Genomic DNA, 22,994 nt, shown 5'->3' on the forward strand with positions numbered 1-22,994 from the left:
TTAGAATGTCATTGGAGCCGGAGCCAACATGTTGTTCAATCTCAAGCTGCAAGCACTCTTGCTTTTTCTCACTATCACGGTTAGTAGACACAAAGAAAGTATTTTTATGATAGGTTAAGATCTAAACTTGTGGTATTGTTTTGTGCAGGAATACACAGTTCAACTGCTAAGGTGTCAGCTAATCAGAACACAGCACAGATTGTGTCTTGTGCTTTGACAGTATGAGCAGGATCTCTTCATTGCACATTGTATAATAAGAAAAGACTAGACGGCAAAATGTTACCTTCATACTTGGAGCCATCTGGATAATAGAAGGTTCCTTGACCATGTTTCTTGTTCTGCAGATATTCACCTACATAACGTGCTCCATTCTTAAACCTGTATGTTCCCTGCAACATTAATCAAAATTTAAAAGTAAATTGCAGAAAGGTGAGTAACATAAATATTGTTACTGATTGAAGGCTGCAATCTGCATTTACACAAGTTGCTTCGTCCAAAACCAGGTAAGTGAAAAGCTAAGCACCACAAGACATGGGGAGCAGCAGAGCTGACCCCACCCAGCATCAACATGAAAGCAAGCTAAACACCTTCTACACCACTGTGAAAGATGCCTACTACTCCATCCCTCATTTTAGGAACTCCGACCACAATGTCGGCTTACAGACAAAACCTCAAGCAGGAGACTCCCTTGCGGATACAGGCCCAGCGCTGGTCAGAGGAAGCAGAGGATCAACTCCAGTGCTGTCTGGAATTGGCTGATTGGGCCCTGTTCAAACAGTCCGCAGGTACTTTGGACAAGTACGCCATAACCATCGCAGACTTTATCAGCAAGTGTGTGGAGGACAGCATACCGAGGGAGTCAATCCGGGTGTTCCCCAACAGGAAACGCTGGATGAATCAGGACATACAGAACCTGCTAAAAACCAGGCTTGAAGCCTTCAAATCAGGAGAGCCCCTCAAATATAAGAAATCCAAGTATGACCTTCGCAGAGCCATTAGGACAACCAAGGACCCATACCGATCCAAACTAGAGATCCAAACGAGCCTTCTCCACTCGCTTTGAGTGGAATTTCGGTGGAGAGGTAACATCTATTCCGACATGTCCTGACAAACCTATCCCAACAGTCACTGCATCAGAGGTCAGATCTGTTTTCCTTCATGTGAATCCTAGGAAAGCAATGGGACCAGACAGAGTACTAGGCCGTGCACTCAGAGCACGCACGGATCAACTGGCAGAGGTCTTTGCAGATATCTTCACCCTCTCCCTGCAGCAGGCCACTGTCCCTGCCTGTTTCAAGAAGGCCAACATCATCCCTGTGCCTAAGAAAGCTCATGTAGCATGTCTCAACAACTCCCGCCCGGTGGCCCTAACTACAGTGGTCATGAAGTACTTTGAAAGGCTGGTCATGGTAACTCCAGCCTCCCCACTACTCTTGACCCACTCCAATTTGCCTATCGGACCAACAGATCCACGTCAGATGCCATACCACTTGCCCTTCATTCCTCCCTCGAACATCTGGACACCAAGATCAGCTACATAAGAATCCTACTGATTGACTACAATTCAGCCTTCAACACTATTATTCCCTCAAGACTGATTACTAAACTTAGTGATTGCGGACTAAGCCCCACTCTCTGCAACTGGATCCTCAGTTTCCTGAGCCACAGGCCACAATCAGTGAAGATTGGGGACAATATTTCATCCTCACTAACATTCAACACTGGATCCCCCCCAGGGGTGTGTACTCAGCCCCATACTCTACTCACTGTATACCCATGACTGCGTTGCCAAATACCAGACTAATGCCAAATTACAAGTTCACTGATGACACCACCATAGTCGGTCGAATCTCAGATGGCGACGAAACAGACTACAGACGGGAGGTGGGAGACCTGGAAAAATGGTGCACTGAGAACAACCCAGCTCTCAATGCCGGCAAAACCAAGGAACTCATCATTGACTTTCGGCGGGATGTTACACATGCCCCCCTACACATTAACAGCACAGAGATGGAACGAGTGGAGAGTGTCAAGCTCCTGGGAGTGGTCATCAACAACAAGCTTTCTTGGACTCTTCACATGGACGTACTGGTTACAAAGGCCCAACAACATCTCTTCTGACCAGTAAGTTTGCAGATGACACGAAGATTGGTGAAGTAGTAGAAAGCATAGGGGACTGTCAAAGAATACAGGAGAATATAGATAGACTGGAGAGTTGGACGGAGAAGTGGCAGATGGAGTTCAATCCCGGCAAATGTGAGGTGATGTACTTTGATATGGAGATGCTGGTGTTGGACTGGGGTGTACAAAGTTAAAAATCACACAACACCAGGTTATAGTCCAACAGGTTTAATTGGAAGCACTAGCTTTTGAAGCGCTGCTCCTTCATCAGGTGGTTGTGGAATCTAAGATTGTAAGGCACAGAATTTATAGCAAAAGTTTACAGTGTGATGTAACTGAAATTATACATTGAAAAATACCTTGATTTTTTTGTTAAGTCTCTCATCTGTTAGAATTACCATGATCGTTTCACTTCTTTCATATGTAAATTGCAAAACTTTTTTTAAAAGTTACATTCTCAAGTGAACTTTAACAACTGGTGTCAGCCCAGACAATCTTTTGGGTATTAGCACCCCTCTGTGTTGCTGTCTGTGCCATAATGTTTAGACTGATTCTAACCTAAACAAATGAATTAACAGACTCTGACATGGATTCATGCAGTTTTTGAGTAAACTACAATGTAACTCTGCAAGTACAAATTCACCCCACAAACTTTTGTGTGTGTGTGAGAGAGAGTGTGTGTGTATATGAGTGTACACACACACACACACACACACACACACACACTCCTACACACACACACACACACACACACACACACACACACACACACACACACGTTTGTGGGGTGAATTTGTACTTGCAGAGTCACATTGTAGTTTACTCAAAAACTGCATGAATCCATGTCAGAGTCTGTTAATTCATTTGTTTAGGTTAGAATCAGTCTAAACATTATGGCACAGACAGCAACACAGAGGGGTGCTAATACCCAAAAAATTGTCTGGGCTGATACCAATTGTTAAAGTGGCACAGTGGGTGGGGCAGCGCGGTGGCACAGTGGTTAGCACTGCTGCCTCAGAGCACCAGAGACCCGGGTTCAATTCCTGCCTCAGGCAACTGACTGTGTGGAGTTTGCACTTTCTCCCCGTGTCTGCGTGGGTATGCTCCAGTTTCCTCCCACAGTCCAAAAATGTGCAGGTTAGGTGAATTGGCCATGCTAAATTTCCGGTAGTGTTAGGTGTAGGGGAATGGGTCTGGGTAGGTGGTGGGTCGGTGTGGACTTGTTGGGCCGAAGGGCCTGTAAAAAATGTAACTTTTTTTTAAAAAGTTTTGTGATTTACATATGAAAGAAGTGAAACTGTCATGGTCATTCTAACAGATGAGAGATTTAACAAACCATCAAGGTATTTTTCAATGTATAATTTCAGTTACATCACACTATAAACTTTTGCTATAGCTTCTGTGTCTTACAGTCTTGTACTCCACAACCACCTGGAGCAGGACTCCAAAAACTAGTGCTTCCAATTAAGCCTGTTGGACTATAACCTGGTGTTGTGTGATTGTCAACTGAAGTATTTTGGGAAGTCTAATTCCCGAGCGAACTATACTGTAAATGGAAAAGCCAATGTAAAGGGAAAAGTTGATGTGCAGAGAGATCTGGGAGTTCAGGTCCATTGTACCCTGAAGTTGGCTGCACAGGTGGATAGAGTGGTCAAGAAGGCATATAGTATGCTTGCCTTCATTGGACAGGGTATTGAGTTTAAGAGCTGGCAGGTCATGTTAAAATTGCACAAGACCTTGGGTTCAGCCATATTTAGAATACTGTGTACAGTTCTGGTCACCACATTACCAAAAGAATGTGGATGTTTTGGAGAGGGTGCAGAAAAGGTTTACGAGGAAGTTGCCTGGTATGGAAGGTGCTAGCTATGAACAGAGGTTGAGTAGGTTAGGTTTGTTTTCATTAGAAAAAAGGAGATTGAGGGGGGACCTTATTGAGGTTTACAAAATCATGAAGGGTATAGACAGGGTGATAGAGATAAGCTTTTCCCCAGGGTGAAGGATTCAATAACAAGAGGTCATGCGTTCAAGGGGAGAGGTAAAAAGTTTAAGGGGGATACACGCGGCAAGTACTTCACCCAGAGGGTGGTGGGCATTTGGAATGCATTGCCAGCAGAGGTGGTAGAGGCAGGTACGGTAGATACATTTAAGATGCATCTGGGCAGATGCATGAGTAGGTGGGGAGCAGAGGGATACAGATGCTTAGGAATTGGGCGATAGGTTTAGACAGTGGATTTGGATCGGCTCAAGCTTGGAGGGCCGAAGGGACTGTTCCTGGGCTGTAAATTTTCTTTGTTCTTTGTTCTTTATCAGGCAGCTGAGAAAATTTGGCATGACGGCGAATACCCTTGCCAACTTTTCTGGTGAGCCATTGAGAGCATTCTGTCTGGATATATCACTCCCTGGTACGGCAACTGTACCATTCAAGATCGGAGACGGTTACAGGGAGTGGGGAACTCGGCCCGGACAATCACAAAGGCCAACCTCCCATCTACAGAATCCATCTACCAGGCCCACTGTCAGTGAAAGACCACCAGCATTCTCAAAAATCCATCCCACCCTGGCAATGCTTTTCTATAACCTCTACCATCAGGGAGAAGGTACAGAAGCCTGAACGTACGTACTAATCAGTTTTGAAAAAGTTACTACCCTATTGTTAGAATACTGAATGGATTCACAATCTCTTAGCATTTGCCTATACCTGTGTTTTGGTTTTTGCCGCTGTTTACCGATTATTTACTTATCTATGATATTTAATTCTGTGATCTGCCTGTATTGCTCACAAGTCAAAGCTTTCACTGTTCCTCAGTACACGTGACAATAAATTCAATTCAATTCGCAACCACCCTATCGAAAAGCGATACAAACGTCAAAGAAATTATATACCTGAACGCCTAGGCCATTCTGTTCTACAACACGACCCAAGACCCTACTTTTAATTTGTAAGTCTTGCCTTTGTTTGTTTTGCCAAAATGCAATACCTTGCATTTATCCAAATTACACTCTGCCACTCTTCAGCCCTTTGATCCAATTGATCACGATAGTGGTGAGATAAGGAATTAAAGTAAATTAGAGGTGCATGCAAAAAGTGTCCTACAGTACTCAAGGGTGACTTCAACCTGCAAGGATTGGACAAACCATATTAGTAAGGATGCTCTGGTGAATGAATTCCTGAAATGTCTCCAATTTCTTTCAGTCTAGTCCAACTAAGTAAGAGACCAGCTGACATTTGATTTTATACAATGAGAAAGATTAAATCAGATTGCCTCCAGTTTGGAAACAGGTACTTCGGCCCAACAAGTCCACACCGACCCTCCGAAGAGTAACCTACCGAGACCCATTCCCCTACCCTGTATTTACCCCTTACTAATGCACCTAACACTATGGGCAATGTAGCATGGCCAATTCACCTAACCTACACATCTTTGGCCTGTGGGAGGAAACCAGAGCACCCGGAGGAAACCCACGCAGACATGGGGAGAATGTGTAAACTCCACACAGAATCGAACCTGGGACCCTGATGCTGTGAAACAGCAGTGCAAACCACTGAGCCACCATGCTGCCCCTAGAGTTAAAGGTTAAATAATGATTTTGTTCTGAGGTCCTTCGTAAAAAGTGACCATAATATCAGACAGAGATCATAGAGTCATAGAAAATTATGAAGGGAATAGGTAACATAGAAGCAGGGCATCATAGTAAATGGAGAAAGGTATGGAAGCTGGGGAACTCACCGAAATAAATAGTGTTGTTTTGAAGAGTCCACATTACAGATGAGATGGTGCTGAAAGTGTTAAAATGCATAAAGCTAGATAAATCCCTGGGACCTGATAAAGTGTATCCCAATTGTGGGAAACTACGGAAAATTGTAGGGCCCCTATCGACAACCCGGGGTAAGCTACTGGAAGTCTGAAGGGTGGCTAATGTCCCATTATTTAAGAAAAGCTGCCAGGAAAAGCCATAGAACTGTAGACTGCTGAGCCTAATTTCACTGTTAGAAAGTTGTTGCAGGAGATTCTGAGACACAGGATCTACATAGAACATAGAAAAGTACAGCACAGAACAGGCCCTTAGGCCCACGATGTTGGGCCGAGACTTAATCCTAATGTAAAATATAGTAACTTAATCTATGCACCCCTCAACTCACTGCTATCCGTGTCCATGTCCAGCAATCGCTCAAATGTCCCCAGTGACTTTGCTCCCACCACCACCACTGGCAACACATTCCATACATTCACAACTCTCTGAGTAAAGAACCTACCTCTGACGTCTCCTTATACCTTCCTCCTAATAACTTCAAACTATGACTTCTCATACCAATCAATCCTGCCCTGGGGAAAAGTCCCTGGCTATTGACTCTATCTATTCCTCTCATTATTTTGTACAGCTCTATCAGATCTCTTCTCTTCCTCCTTCTCTCCAGAGAGAAAAGTCCAAGCTTATTCAACCTCTCTTCATAGGGCAAGCCCTCCAGTCCAGGCAGCATCCTGGTAAACTTTCTTTGCACCCTCTCCAAAGCCTCTGTATCTTTCCTATGGTAGGGTGACCAGAACTGGACACAATATTACAAGTGTGGTCTCACCAGGGACGTGTAGAGCTGCAGCAAAACCTCGCGGCTCTTAAACATGATCCCCCTGTTAATGAAAACCAAAACACCTTTTTGAACAACCCTATCCCTACATGGCATATGGAAAGGCAAGGTCTGATCAGGGATAGTCAGCATGGCTTTGTGTGCGGGAAATTGTGTCTCACAAACTTGATTGAGCTTTTTGAAGACTTTACCAAAAAGATAGATGAACATAGAACAGTAGACATTGTATTCATGAGTTTAGCAAGGCCTTCAACAAGGTTTTGCATGGGAGACGAATTAGTAAGGTTAGATCATGTGGGATCCAGGGAGAGCTAGTCAATTGGATACAAAATTGGCTTGACGGTAGGAGATAGAGGTAGGTGGGAGAGGGTTGTTGTTCAGACTGGAGGCCTGTGACCAGCAGTGTGCCTCAAGGATCAGTGCTGGGTCCGCTGTTGTTCATCATTTATATCAATAAGTCAGATGTGAATATAGTAGGCATGGTTAGTAAGTTTGCGATGACACCAAAATTGGAAATATAGTGGGTAGTGAAGAAGGTTATCTACAAAGGGATCTTGATCAACTGGGCCAATTGGCTGAGATATGGCATGTGGCGTTTAATACAGATAAATGCAGTGTCGTATTTTGATAATGTTATGGACCAGGCGAAACAGTCATCTTAGTTAAAGGCAAGTGTAAGGTGCTGTGTTTGAGATGTAAATCAATTGGTCACGCTACTTGACTTTAAGCAAATCACACTTTATTCTCACACTAGAGTTAAAATACATACAAAAGAAGAATTGTTATAACTTTAACTCCATCGGAATACTTAACAGAATATTGGATTATTTAACTACTAAACAGCAACTGTTCCAATATAGTAAAATCCCAATAAAATAGATTGTCTCACTTGTGATGTTTCTCCAGTCCAGTAGGAAAGAACACCAAGAGAAACCTCCAGTAGACCAAGAGCTTTGGCAGCTTCCACAACCAACTTCAAAACCCCAGCAACTGTTGAAAGCTCAATTAAAACCCTTGTTCATTGGGAGCCTGACTCCACCATTCATACTGCTTATAGATTCATAAATTCATTCATAGATTCATACAGTGCAGAAGAAGTCCTTCGGCTCATTGAGTCTGTACTGACATAACCATCAGTAAAATTGTGCTAATCCCAATATCCTGCACTTCTCCCATATCCTTGAATGTTATGATTCTTGATGTTCTCATCAAATATTTTTTAAAGGTTGTAAGGTTTCTGGCTTCCACAAGGCAATGTGTTCCTGATTTTGACTACCCACTGAGTGAAAATGTTTTTTCCCAAATCTCCCCTGAAATTCCTACTCCTTACCCTAAAACCATGCTCTCTCATGATTGACCCCTCAACAAAGGGAACAGCTGCTGTGTATTTCATCCTGTCCATACCCCTCATAATCTTATACACCTCAATCATGTCTCCCCTCCCCCAGTCTTCTCTGCTCCAAAGAAAACAAATTCTGGATCAATGGTGCTGGAAGAGCACAGCAGTTCAGGCAGCATCCAAAGTGCAGCGAAATCGACGTTTTGGGCAAAGGCCCTTCATCAGGAATAAAGGCAGGGAGCCTGAAGCGTGGAGAGATAAGCGAGAGGAGGGTGGGGGTGGGGAGAAAGTAGCATAGAGTACAATGGGTGAGTGGCGGAGGGATCCCCTTCCGTCCATGCATCAATGAATTTAATACACGCCCTGAAGTCAAACACTTCTTCCGTCGCCTCCGAGTTTACTTTCACAATCAGGATTCCCGCCCACCTTTCGAGGACCTCTTGGCCCACCTCCAACACACTGCATCCACCTGGACACCCCACGCTGGCCTATTACCTGTCCTCGACCTCTTCATTTCCAACTGCCGCTAGGATATTAACCGCCTCAACCTGTCTACGCCCCTCCCCCACTCCAACCTCTCACCCTCACAATGCGCAGCCCTCCAATCCCTCTGCTACAATCCCAACCTCACCATCAAGCCAGCAGATAAAGGGGGTGCAGTGGTAGTCTGGCACACTGACCTCTACACTGCTGACGCCAAATGACTACTCGAGGACACCTTGTCCTACCGCCCCCTCGACCATGACTCCACCCCCCATCACCAAACCATCATCTCCCAGACCATACAGAAACTCATCACCTCAGAAGATCACCTGCCCACAGCTTCCAACCTCATAGTCCGTGAACCCCGCACTGCCCAGTTCTACCTCCTTCCCAAGATCCACAAGCCTGACCATCCTGGCCGACCCATTGTCTCAGCATGCTCCTGCCCCACTGAACTCATCTCTACCTACCTGAACACTGTCCTATCCCCCCTAGTCCAGGAACTCCCCACATACGTGCGAGACACCACCCACGCCCTCCACCTCCTCCAAGACGTCCGTTTCCCTGGCCCCCAACGCCTCATCTTCACCATGGATATCCAATCCCTCTACACCTCCATCTGCCATGACCAGGGCCTCCAAGCCCTCCGTTTTTTCCTCTCCAGACGTCCCCAACAGTACCCTTCCACCGACACTCTCATTTGTTTGGTCGAACTGGTCCTCACCCTTAACAATTTCTCCTTCGAATCCTCCCACCTCCTCTGGACCAGAGGGGTAGCCATGGACACTCGTATGGGCCCCAGCTATGCCTATTCCTGAGATGCTGCCTGGCCTGCTGTGCTTTGACCAGCAACACATTTGCAGCTGTGATCTCCAGCATCTGCAGACCTCATTTTTTACCCCAGCTATGCCTGTCTCTTTGTTGGCTACGTAGAACAGTTGATCTTCCGTAGTTACACCGGCACCACTCCCCACCTCTTCCTCCGCTACATTGATGACTGCATTGGCGCCACCTCATGCTCCCTCGAGGAGGTTGAGCAATTCATCAACTTCACCAACACATTCCACCCTGACCTTAAATTTACCTGGACCATCTCTGACACCTCCCTCCCCTTCCTGGGCCTCTCCACCTCCACTAATGACGATCAACTTGATACTGACATTTTTTACAAACCCACCGACTCCCACAGCTACCTGGATTACACCTCTTCCCACCCTACCTCTTGCAAAAATGCCATCCCATATTCCCAATTCCTCCGCCTCCGCCGTATCTGCTCCCAGGAGGACCAGTTCCAACACAGAACACACCAGATGGCCTCCTCCTTTAGAGACCGCAATTTTCCTTCCCACATGATTAAAGATGCCCTCCAACCCATCTCGTCCACATCCCGCACCTCCGCCCTCAGACCCCACCCCCCCAACCGTAACAAGGACAGAACGCCCCTGGTGCTCACCTTCCACCCTACAAACCTTCACATAAACCAAATCATCCACCGACATTTCCGCCACCTCCACCGACCCCACCACCAGGAATATATTTCCCTCCCCACCCCTTTCTGCCTTCAGCAAAGATCGTTCCCTCCCTGGTCAGGTCCACGCCCCCCTACAATCCACGCTCCCATCCTGGCACTTTCCCCTGCCACCGCAAGAACTGTAAAACTTATGCCCACACCTTTATCCAAGGCCCTAAAGGAGCCTTCTACATCCATCAAAGTTTTACCTGCACATCCACTAATATCATTTATTGTATCGGTTGCTCCCGATGCGGTCTCCTCTACATTGGGGAGACTGGGCGCCTCCTAGCAGAGCGCTTTAGGGAACATCTCCGAGACACCCGCACCAATCAACCACACTGCCCTGTGGCCCAACATTTCAACTCCCCCTCCCACTCTGCCAAGGACATGGAGGTCCTGGGCCTCCTTCACCGCCGCTCCCTCACCACCAGATGCCTGGAGGAAGAACACCTCATCTTCCGCCTCGGAACACTTCAACCCCAGGGCATCAATGTGGACTTCAACAGTTTCCTCATTTCCCTTTCCCCCCACCTCACCCTAGTTCCAAACTTCCAGCTCAGCACTGTCCCCATGACTTGTCCGGACTTGTCCTATCTGCCTAGCTCCTTTTCCTTCATCCTTCATCCCCTCCCCCACTCACCCATTGTACTCTGTGCTACTTTCTCCCCACCCCCACCCTCCTCTAGCTTATCTCTCCACGCTTCAGGCTCACTGCCTTTATTCCTGATGAAGGGCTTTTCCCCGAAACGTCAATTTCGCTGCAGTTTGGATGCTGCCTGAACTGCTGTGCTCTTCCAGCACCACTGATCCAGAATCTGGTTTCCAGCATCTGCAGTCATTGTTTTTACCTCCAAAGAAAACAATTCAAGTCTATGTAGACCTTCTTATTGCTCAATTTCTCCACCCCAGGTAACCTCTGGTGAACACCCTCTGTGTCCCCTTAAGTGCTATCACATCCTTCCTGCAGTGAGGTGACCAGAAATACACAAATTGTGGCCTGACCAACACTCTGTACATCTCCAACATTACCTCCTTGCTCTTATACTCTTAATCACAACTGATGAAAGCAAGTGTCCTATATGCCTTAACTATCCTATTCACATGCTCTGCCAGCTTCAGGAATCTGTAAATAATTACTCCAAGATCCTTCTGTCCCTCACTTTTTCATCTATGTCATTTATGTATATAATAAACAATAAGGATCGAGTACTGATCCTGGTGGAACACCACCGAACACCGGCCTCCAGTCACTCAAACAGCTTTCTACCATTACCCTTTATGTCCTAACAACAAGCCAGTCTCTGATCCATCTCACCAAATTTCCCTCAACTCCATGCTCTTTAACTTTCTCAATCAGTCTCCAACGTGGGACCTTGTCAAAAGCTTTGTTAAAATCCATATAAATTCCATCAACTGAACTTCCCTGATCCACACACTTGATCACATTTTCAAAAGATTCTAGTAAATTTGTTAAGCATGACCTCCCTCTGACAAAGCCATACTAACTCTTCCCAGTTAACCCATGCTCTTCCAAGTAGGTAGTAATTTGTTTCTTCAGAATTTTCTCCAATTGTTTCCCTACCACTGACATGAGACTCACCGGACTGTAATTTCCTGATTCATCTCTACCACCTCTCTAAAAAGTGGAATTACATTAGCCACCCTCCAGGACTCTGGCACGTCCCCTACCGCCAAAGAGGAATTAAAACTTTGTATCAGAGCCCCGGCAATTTCCTGCCTCCCCTCCCACAGCAGACTCACTTAGTGTTATGCTCATCCAGGTTATTCATATTCAATCATCACACAAAGATATTGTTTTACATAAGAAGAGACAGAGCAATTGACCTGATCCGGCACTTCCAGATGGGTACATGAGTGCAGCCCGCTTCATAGTATTTCTTATAGATGAAAATGAGAAAGATTAATTTGAAGTAAAAGAATAAAAAGCATTAAAAAAAAACTTTAGCTACTGAAACATTAGCTTTTGTGGTGGCAGCCGATATGCAATTCTATAAGTCAAAAATTTTAAGTAAGGGGCCAAACTGCTGAATGTAATATGAATAATCCAGTTTTGATTTGATTTGATTTATTGGGATTTGAGTATCAGAATAAGAATGGCTTGCTGCAGTTATAGAGGGCCTTGGTGAGACCATGCCTTGAGTATTGTGTGCAGTTTTGGTCTCCTAATCTGAGGAAGGACATTCTTGCTATTGAGGGAGTTCAGTGAAGGCTCATCAGGCTGATTCCTGTGTTGGCAGGACTGACATATGAGGGAAGACTGGATTGGTTGGGCTTGTACTCACTGGAATTTAGAAGAATGAGGGGGAATCTCATAGAAGCATATAAAATCCTGATGGGATTGGACAGGCGAGATGTGGGAAGAATGTTCCCTCTGTTGGGAAAGTCCAGAACAAGGAGTCACAGTCTGGGAATAAGGGATAAGCCATCCAGGACTGAGATGAGGAAACATTTCTTCACTGAGAGAGTTGTGAACCTGTGAAAATCTCTCCCACAGAAGCTGTTGGGGCCAATTCATTAGGTATATTTCAAAGGGAGCTGGACGTGGCTCTTGTGGTGAAAGGGATCAAGGGACTTGGAGGGAAAGCTGGAATGGGATATTGAGATTGCATGATCAGCCAAGGTCATATTGCATAGTGGTGCAGGCTCGAAGGGCTGGACCCTGCTGGCCTACTCCTGCGCTGAAGGGCTGGCCTACTCCTGCACTTATTTTCTATGTTTCTATTATTGTCACATTTACCTAAGTGTGGGAGATTAGAAATGTAGTTTCTGCAGGTGGTGGTGTTAGAGATGATGAGGGGGTATTGTGGGGGGAGGGGAAGGGGAACATTGCACAAACGGTCACGGGATTCTTGCAGCATACTTAAGGCTAAGATTTTAATGAACATAGAGGTTTTTGTTTAAGAAATAGTTTTAAACTAAGAAATAATTTAAAGTGTTGTAGCTGACCACAAAAGAAGCAGTAGGTGCATTTCGCAATAAAGCTTATAGTATGATAAGAGAAACTGTATAAAAGAACAAGCTGTAACAAACAAGGAACAAAGAATGCAGACATACAAGGACAGCAGGATGGCCAGATAAGAAAATAACGAGAGAGAGAAAAAAAACAAGTGAGGTAACCGGCTTATGGTAGGATGAGAAAAGGGAGGCGTGATTCAGCAACTTGCAAACTGAACAAAGAAAGTTTACATGCTTTGTTACGTGCGCATTTTTGCTTGATTGCAGAGGCGTCCAGTACTTGCAAGGCCGTAATAAATTGTTCTTGTTTCCAAGGCTTTGTCTCAGGCTGATTTGTGAGTGAGTTTTGTTTCTCACATAAGTACAGTGAAAAGTTTTGTTTTGTGTGCAGTACAGTAGATCATAACATAGAAAGATCATAGGGTGATTGAACAGAACTAGGAATACAAAGTTAAGGCTGCAAAGAAGGTGCACAAAAGGCAAGATCAACATTAGATTTGAAAGTCGAGAGGTCCATTCAGAAGTCTAATAACAGCAGGGAAGAAGCTGTTCTTGAACTTGTTGGCATGTGTGTTTAGGCTTTTGTATCTTCTGCCTGATGGAAGAGATTGGAAAAGATTACAACCAGGGTGGGAGGGGTCTTTGATGATGTTGGCTACCTTTCCGCAGCAGCAAGAAGTATAGATGGAGCCCACAGATGGGAATTTGGCTAGTGTGATGGCCTGGGCTGCGTTCACAACATTCTATAGTTTCTTACAGTCCTGGGCAGACCAGTTGCCATACCAAGCAGTGATGCATCAAGATAGAATGCTCTCTATGGTGCATCTGTAAAAGTTGGTGAGGGTCCTTATGGACATGCCGAATTTCCCAAGTGTTATGAAGGTGTAAGGGGTACTGTACCTTTAAGAGAGTTAAGGACTTAGCAAGCACACAGAGTGCTGGAGAATTTACAATGTAACATTTGGTTCAGAACAGCTAGCCCTGGTTGGGTTCCTGAAGACAAAAACAAATTCAAGTTCGGCCAATCAGTTTAAATTTACCCCAAAGTACCAACCTCCAATCAAGTTTGAATTTAGGATATTGACAATATTAAAAACCAATAAAGCAATCCAATGCTTTGGGATGTAAGACTGGGAAAAATCGAACAGTTGAGGGAGAACTGCCAAGCCACCAGCATGTACAGACTGCCCGAAACACAACTTTCTTAAAAGTACCATTATCTATCAATGACCTGTGAAACCTAAATCCCTAAGAAGAAGAAAATCTACAGAGGAAGATACAAAGGGAAGATTAGACAGCTGACTGTTTTTGAAATTTGAATTTTTGGTAAATCTTAATCGGGGGTTTTATCGGACTGGTATTATAGAAGAAAAGTAAAAAACAGGTATAGATCAATGATTTGTAAATAGTTGTCAGTTAATTATTTTCTGTTAGACATTAAAAAAATTAAAGTTGTCAATTTTTACTTTAAATAGTGATTTTTGGGATAGTTCTTTGCCTCTTCAATTTTCATAGATTACAACATGGGTGGATCATTTCTGTGTTGCATGTTTAAATTGAGGGGTGGGTGGGGTTTACCCCGTGTCGTAACTCTAAGCCTTCTGAGGGAGAAGAGGCGTTGTTGTGCCTCCTTAACTATCGCATCAACATAGATGGTCCAGAACAGATTGTTAGTGATCAAAAGATAAGAGATTAACTTTAGTGGCTTATAGTGGAGAGAAAGAAAAACTGTGACATCGAAATGCGTAGGTGCAATTGACTTTTCACAAAAATAAATGCATGTAAAAATAAAGTGATTGGAGTACTCAAAGTAGGGTGCCTCCCAATGAAATACTTTGTACAAAATATCCAAGTTGGGTGTGTTTAGAATTTTTGTTTGTGCATATACTATCCATTTGTCAGAAATAAACACTGAGTATATGATTTGTAAATTATACATCAAACTTATATTTTACAATGCTGGGGACTGTTAATGTCTTACCATTCCATGGCGCTTGCCATATTCATAGGCACCTTCATATGTGTCACCATTTGGCAGAATAGCTTTCCCTTGACCATGTCTCTCATTTTCCTCATTCCGATCACCTTCATATTCCTGAAAGAAGGACCAAATGGAAATAGCATATTTCAAACATTATCTTTGATTCAAAAGTCCACAAGAGCTGGGGAAGGCAGTGTCAGGTAAAAAGACGAGTCAGAATTGAATGTCCTGTTGCTCAGCTTTTGGAACAGGCCATGTGACTCTCAAGCCAAACTCCAGCTACTTTCCAAAAATATTTTCATCAAGTTTGCCAAATGCAGGGCTTTGTTCTCTTTCCTGATTCCAGAGAGGAGACCACTCACTGAATCCAGTGGATAGCTTCAGGCTAAGGACAAGTGTCAGATAAAAGACCATAAGACATAGGAGAGGAAATAAGGCCATTCGGCCCATTGAGTCCACCCCGCCATTCAATCATGGCTGATGGGCATTTCAACTCCACTTACCAGCATTCTCCCCATTGTCCTTAATTCCTTGTGACATCAAGAATTTATCAAGAATATACTGTAGCCTTGGAAGAATAGTCATAGTTTTAGCTCCCAGGTTTGTCACAATTACAGCTTAATCTGCATTGAAGCATGGAGTTACAGTCAGTCCTTCTACAACGCGATGGTTACATTCTTGTGCAACCCTATGTTATAGAAAACTCCTGCTTTAGAAACAGCAGTTAAAGTGTTGATGCTGTAATTGCATTAGTTTTAAAAGTTTAAACCTTTTAGTTTTAAAGTTTACACTGTCCCCAATTCGTCTATTGCATTGCAGCGAAGTTGCATTGACAAACCATGCATTATAAGAGAAGAATCCTAGGAGGAACAGTCAGTTTCTGTCCCAGAAATGGCTGGGGGTCATATTCTCTGAAGGGCCTGTGTTAATTCTTATATTTTCAAATACAACTTTACTTTCTGTTTTATGATACTTGTTAGTTTAGCCTCATAGTTTATTATGGTCTATTTTTGTTGAATTTTAAACATTCCTAATACTCTGTTTTACCAATAAAATTTGTTACTTTGTTTTTTTCCTTGAATTTAATGCTATCCTTAACTTCCTTGAAGTTAAAAATCACACAGCGCCAGGGACCCAGGTTCAATTCCCACCTCAGGCAACTGTCTGTGTGGAGTTTGCACATTCTCCCTGTGTCTGCATGGGTTTCCTCCGGTGCTCCGGTTTCCTCCCACAGTCCAAAGATGTGCAGGTTAGGTGAATTGGCCATGCTAAATTGCCCATAGTGTTAGGTGCATTAATGGGTCTGGGTGGGTTACTCTTCAGAGGGTCAGTGTAGACTTGTTGGGCTGACGGGCCATTCTCCACACTGTAGGGAATCTAATATGTAAATTGCAAAACATTTTTAAAAGTTACATTCTCAACTGAACTTTAACAAATTGGTCATGTCAGCCCAAATAATTCATTTAGCATGGTCATTCTACAGTTACGTCACACTGTAAACTTTTGCTATAAATTCTGTGTCCAGTAATCTTATACTCCACCTGATGAAGGAACAGCACTCCGAAAGCTAGTGCTTCCAAATAAACCTGTTGGACTATAACCTAGTGTTGTGTGATTTTTAACTTTGTACACCAGCATCTCAAAATCTTAACTTCCTTGATTAACCATGTTTTTAGTTTACCTTCTTATCATAGATCATGGAATCCCCACAGTATGGAAGCAGGACATTTGACCCAACAAGTCCACACCGACCCTCCAAAGAGTAACCCACCCAGATCTATTCCTCTACATTAACCACTGACTAGTGCACCTAACCTACACATCCCTGAACACTATGGGCAGTTTAGCACAGCCAATTCACCTAACCTGTATATCTTGAGATTGTAGGAGGAAACCAGACCACCCGCTGGAAACCCATGCAGACATGAGGAGAATGTGCAAGCTCCACACAGACAGTCGGCCGAGGCTGGAATCGAACCTGGGTCCCTGGCGCTGTGAAGCAACAGTGCAAACCACTGAGCCACTGTGCTGCTCTGCAATACATCCTTTTTGTGAGTAATGAACTACTTTCTTAAACTTCTGCCATTGACCTTCAACTATTTTGTTCGCTAAACTCCTTACCCAGTTCACTCCAACCAACTCTGCCCTCATTCCTATGTAATTACCCTCCTTAGGGAGGTGACGGCCTAGTGGTATTGTTGCTAGTGGTACTGTTAAGCCAGTGATCCAAGTAATGTTCTGAGGACCTGGGTTCGAATTTCAGGGTGCAAGGTTCAAAAGAAACCCTCCTGTTTGAGATGGCTCAGTAGCTAGCATAGCTGCCTCACAGGACCAAGGATCTAAGTTTGATTTCACCGTCAGGCAACTGTCTTATGTGGGTTTGCACAGTCTCGCTGTATCTGAGTGGGTTTCTGCCAGGTGTCTGGTTTCAAAGAACAAAGAAAATTACAACACAGGAACAGGCCCTTCAGCCCTCCAAGCCTGTGCTAATCCAGATCCTCTATCTAAACCTGTCACTTATTTCCTAAGGATCTGTATCCCTTTGCTCCCTCCTCATTTATGTATCTGTCTAAATATACCTTAAATGACGCTATCGTGCCTACCTCCGCTGGCAATGCATTCCAGACACCCACCACCCTCTGTGCAAAGAACTCTCTTATATCTCCCTTAAACTTTTCTCCTCTCACCTTGAACTCGTGACCCCTAGTAATTGAGACCCCACTCTGGGAAAATGCTTCTTGCTATCCACCCTGTCTATACCTCTCATGATTTTGTAGACCTCAGTCGGGTCCGCCCCCCACCCCTCCCCAAACTCCATCTTTTGCATGAAAATAATCCTAACCTACTCAACCTCTCCTCATAGCTCACACCCTCCATACCAGGCAACATCCTGGTGAAACCTCCTCTGCAGCCTCTCCAAAGCATTCACATCCTTTTGATAATGTGGCGACCAGACCTGTATGCAGTATTCCAAAGATGGCCGAACCAAAGTCCTATACTGTTGTAACATGATCTGCCAACTCCTGTACTCGCTACTTTGTCTGATGAAGGAAATCATGCTGGACGCCTTCTTGACCACTCTATTGACCTTCGTTGCCACCTTCTGGGTACAATGGACCTGAACACCCAGATCTCCCTGTACATTAATTTTCTCCAGGACTTTTCCATTTACTGTATAGTTCGCTCTTGAATTGGACATTCCAACATGCATCACCTCGCATTTGTCCGGATTCAACTCCATCTGCCATTTCTCTGTCCAACTCTCCAATCTATCTATATTCTGCTACATTCTCTGATAGCCCCCTTCACTATCTGTTACTCCACCAATCTTAGCATCATCTGCAAACTTGCTAATCAGACCACCGACACCTTCCTCCAGATCATTTGTATATATCACAAACAACAGTGGTCCCAACACAGATCCCTGTGGAACACCACTGGCTACAGTTCTCCATTTTCTGAAACTCCCTTCCACTACTACTCTCTGTCTCCTGCTGCCCAGCCAGTTCTCTATCTCTCTAGCTAGTACACCTTGGACCCCATGTAACTTCACCTTCTCCATCAGCCTACATGGGGAACCTTATCAAACACCTTATTGAAGTCCATGTATATGCCAGCTACAGCCCTTCCCTCATCAATCAGCTTTGTTACTTCCTCAAAGAATTCTATTAAGTTGGTAAGACATGACCTTCCCTGCACAAAACCATGCTGCCTATCACTGATAAGTCCATTTTCTTCCAAATGTAAATAGATCCTATCCCTCAGTATCTTCTCCACCAGCTTCCCTACCACTGACATCAGACTTACCGGTCTATAATTATATGGATTATCCCTGCTACCCTTCTTAAACAAGGGGACAACATTAACAATTCACCAGTCCTCTGAGACTTCACCCGTGTTCAAGGATGCTGCAAAGATATCTGTTAAGGCTCCAGCTATTTCCTCTCTTGCTTCCCTCAGTAACCTGGGATAGATGCTATCCAGAACTGGGGACTTGTCCACCTTAATGCCTTTTAGAATATCTAACACTTCCTCCCTCCTTATGCTGACTTGACCTAGAGTAATCAAAAATCTATCCGTAACCTCAATATCCGCCATGTCTCTCTCCTCTGTGAATACCGATGCAAAATACTCATTCAGAATCTCACCCATTTTCTCTGACTCCATGCATAACTTTCCTCCTTTGTCCTTGAGTGAGCCAACCCTTTTTCTAGTTACCCTCTTGCTCCTTGTATAGGAATAAAAGACTTTGAGATTTTCCTTAACCCTGTTTGCTCAAGATATTTCATGACCCCTTTTAACCCTCTTAATTCTTTGTTTCAGATTTGTCCTATTTTCCCAACATTCTGAGAACACAGAACATTACAGCGCAGTCTAGGCCCTTCGGTCCTCGATGTTGCACCAACCTGTGGAACCAATCTGAACCCTATCTGTCCGACACTATTCCACTTTTATGTTTATGTTTATCCAATGACTATTTAAATCCTCTCAAAATTGGCAAGTCTCCTACTGTTCCAGGCAGTACATTCCATACTTTGAGTAAGAAACTACCTCTGACATCTGTCCTGTGTATATCACGCCTCAATTTAAAACTATGTCCCCTCATGCTAGCCATCACCATCTGAGGAAAAAGGCACTCACTATCCACTCCATCTAACCCTCTGATTATCTTATATGTCTCAACTAAGTAACCTCTTAACCTTCTCTCTAATGAAAACAGCCTCAAGTCCCTCAGCCTTTCCTTGTAAGACCTTCTGACCATACCAGGCAACATCCTAGTAAATCTCCTCTGCGCACTTTCCAATGCTTCCACATCCTCCCTGTAATGCAGTGACCAGAACTGTATGCAGTACTCCAAGTGCCTGCACCAGAGTTTTGTATCAACCTGGGTTGCAACTTTCAGGGATCAATGTACATGGACATAAGATCTCTCTGTTCATCTACACTACCAAGAATCTTACCATTAGCCCAGTACTCTGCATTCCTGTTACTCCTTCCAAAGTGAATTACCTCACACTTTTCCACATTAAACTCCATCTGCCCTCTCAGAACAGTTCTGCAGCTTACTATTCCTTCTGTAAGCTGCAACATCCCTCAGAACTATCCACAACTCCACCAAACTTAGTATCGTCCACAAATTTACTCACCAATTCTTCTATGCCCTCATCTAGGTCATTTATAAAAATGATTAACAGCCGTGGCTCCAAAACAGATACTTGTGGTACACTGCTATTAACTGACTCCTGGATAAACACTTCTCATCAACCACCACCTTCTGTCTTCTTTCAGCTAGCCAATTTCTGATTCAAACCGCTAAATCACCCTCAATCCCATGCCTCCGTATTTTGTGCAGTAGTCTACCTTGGGGAACCTTGTCAAACCCCTTACTGAACTCCATATACACCCCATCAACCGCTTTACTCTCATCCACCTGTTTGGTCACCATCTCAAAGAACTCAATAAGGTTTCAGAGGCACAACCTCCCTTCACAAAATGGTGTTGACTATCCCTAATCAACTTATTCCTCTCAAGATGATTATAAATCCTATCTCTTATAACCTTTTCCAAAACTTTACCCACAATTGAAGTAAGGCTCACTGGTCTATAATTTCCAGGGCTGTCTCCACTCCCTTTCTTAAACAAGGGGACAATATTTGTTGTCCTCTAGTCATTTGGCACTATTCCTGTTGACAATGATGACATAAAGATCAAAGCCAAAGGCTCCGCAATCTCCTCCCAGGTTTCCCAGAAAATCCTAGGATAAATCCCATCCGGCCCAGTGGACTTATGTATTTTCACACTTTCCAGAATTGCTAATACGTCCTCCTTGCAAACGTCAATCCTGACTAGTCTAATAGCCTATATCTCAGTATTCTCTTCGACAACATTGTCTTTTTCCAGTGTAAATACTGATGAAAAATATTCATTAAGTACTTTCCCTACCTTAGACTTAGACTTACAGTGTGGAAACAGGCCCTTCGGCCCAACAAGTCCACACCGACCCGCCGAAGCGCAACCCACCCATACCCCTACATTTACCCCTTACCTAACACTACGGGCAATTTAGCATGGCCAATTCACCTGACCCGCACATCTTTGGACAGTGGGAGGAAACCGGAGCACCCGGAGGAAACCCACGCAGACACGGGGAGAATGTGCAAACTCCACACAGTCAGTCGCCTGAGTCGGGAATTGAACCCGGGTCTCTGGTGCTGTGAGACAGCAGTGCTAACCACTGTGCCACCGTACCTCCTCTGACTCCACCCACAACTCCCCACTACTATCTTTGATTGGGTCTAATCTTTCTCGAGCATTTTTAAAATTCCTGATATACCTGCAGAAAGCTTTAGGGTTTTCCTTGATCCTATCTGCCAATGACGTCTCATGTCCTATGCTGGCACTTCTTCATACTCTCTTTCGGTCTTTCCTGGCTAACGTGTAACTCTCAAGTGCCCTAACTGAGCCTTCAAGTCTCTTCCTAACATAAGCTTTCTTCTTCCTCTTGTCAAGAGATTCAGCTTCTTTAGTAAACCACAGCTCTCTCACTTGACCACTTCCTCCCTGCCTGACAGGTACATACTTATCAAGAACACACAGAAGCTGTTCTTTGAATAAGCTCTACATTTCAATTCACCCATCCGTGATGTTTCCTTCCCTATTCTATGCATCCTAAATCTTGCCTAATCGCATCATAATTGCCTTTTCCCCTAGCAATAATTCTTGCCCGGCGGTATGTACCTATCCCTTTCCATCACTAAAATAAACATAACCGAATTGTGATCACTATCACCAAAGTACTCACCTACCTCCAAATCTAACACCTGGCAGATCCATTACCCAGTACCAAATCCAGTGTGGCCTCGCCCTTTATTGGCCTGTCTACATACTGTTTCAGGAAACCATCCTGCACACATTGGACAAAAACTGACCCATCTAAACTACTTGAACTATAGTATTTCCTGTCAATATTTGGAAAGTTAAAGACCCCATAACAATCACCCTGTTACTCTCACTCCTTTCCAGAATTATCTTTGCAATCCTTTCCTCTACATCTCTGGAACTATTTGGAGGCCTATTGAAAGCTCCCAACAGGGTGACCTCTCCTTTCCTGTTTCCAACCTCAGCCCACACTGGACGAGTCCTCAAACATCCTTTCTGGCACCACAATACTGTCCTTGACTAACAATGCCACACCTTTTACCATCTTTCCTGTTCTTATTTAAACATCTTAATTCCAGAGCCTATAACAACCATTCCTGTCCCTGCTCTCCCCATGTCTCCGAAATGGCCACAATATCAAAATTCCAGGTACCAACCCATGCTGCACGTTCACCCACTTTATTCCGGATGCTCCTGGCATTGAAGTAGACACACTTCAAACCACTTTCCTATTTGTCGGTGAACTCTTGTGATCTTAAAACCTCATTTCTGATGTCACTACTCTCAACCTCCTGGACACTAGATCTACAATTTAGGGATCCATCCCCTTGCTGAATTAGTTTAAACCCTCCTGAAGAGCACTAGCAAATTTCCTCCAAGATATTGGTACCTCTCTGGTTCAGGGGAGAACCATCCTATTTGTCGAGATCCCACCTACCCCAGAATGAGCCCCAATTATCCAGGTATCCAAAACCCTCCCTACTGCACCATTCCTGTAGCCACGTGTTGAACTCCTGTCTCTCCCCACTTCTCGCCTCACTAGCATGTGGCATGGGCAACAAACAAGATGATTAGAGGTTTTACAAGATGATTAGGGGTTTAGATAGGGTTGACAGTGAGAACCTTTTTCCGCTAATGGAGTCAGCTTTTACTAGGGGACACAGCTTTAAATTAAGGGGTGGTAGGGAGAGGACAGATGTTAGGGGTAGATTCTTTACTCAGCAGGTTGTGAGTTCATGGAATGCCCTGCCAGTAGCAGTGGTGGACTCTCCCTCTTTATGGTCATTTAAGCGGGCATTGGATAAGCATATGGAGGTTATTGGGCTAGTGTAGGTTA

The 22,994-nt window shown here is 44.3% G+C and overlaps 1 protein-coding gene across 1 annotated transcript in view; it reads right to left on the bottom strand.

Annotated features, from left to right (window-relative positions):
- rsph1 (radial spoke head component 1) overlaps nucleotides 1–22,994 on the bottom strand; it is a 63,422-nt gene that overhangs the window by 36,046 nt on the left and 4,382 nt on the right. Inside the window, exons 2-3 of the mRNA XM_060832841.1 lie at nucleotides 14,999–15,112; nucleotides 284–389 (exon numbers count right to left, since the gene is read on the bottom strand). Of these exons, the coding sequence (XP_060688824.1) occupies nucleotides 284–389; nucleotides 14,999–15,112 (220 nt within the window). The remainder of the gene's footprint in view (nucleotides 1–283; nucleotides 390–14,998; nucleotides 15,113–22,994) is intronic.

Source organism: Hemiscyllium ocellatum, chromosome 12, assembly GCF_020745735.1.
Source record: "Hemiscyllium ocellatum isolate sHemOce1 chromosome 12, sHemOce1.pat.X.cur, whole genome shotgun sequence".
NCBI lineage: Eukaryota > Metazoa > Chordata > Chondrichthyes > Orectolobiformes > Hemiscylliidae > Hemiscyllium > Hemiscyllium ocellatum.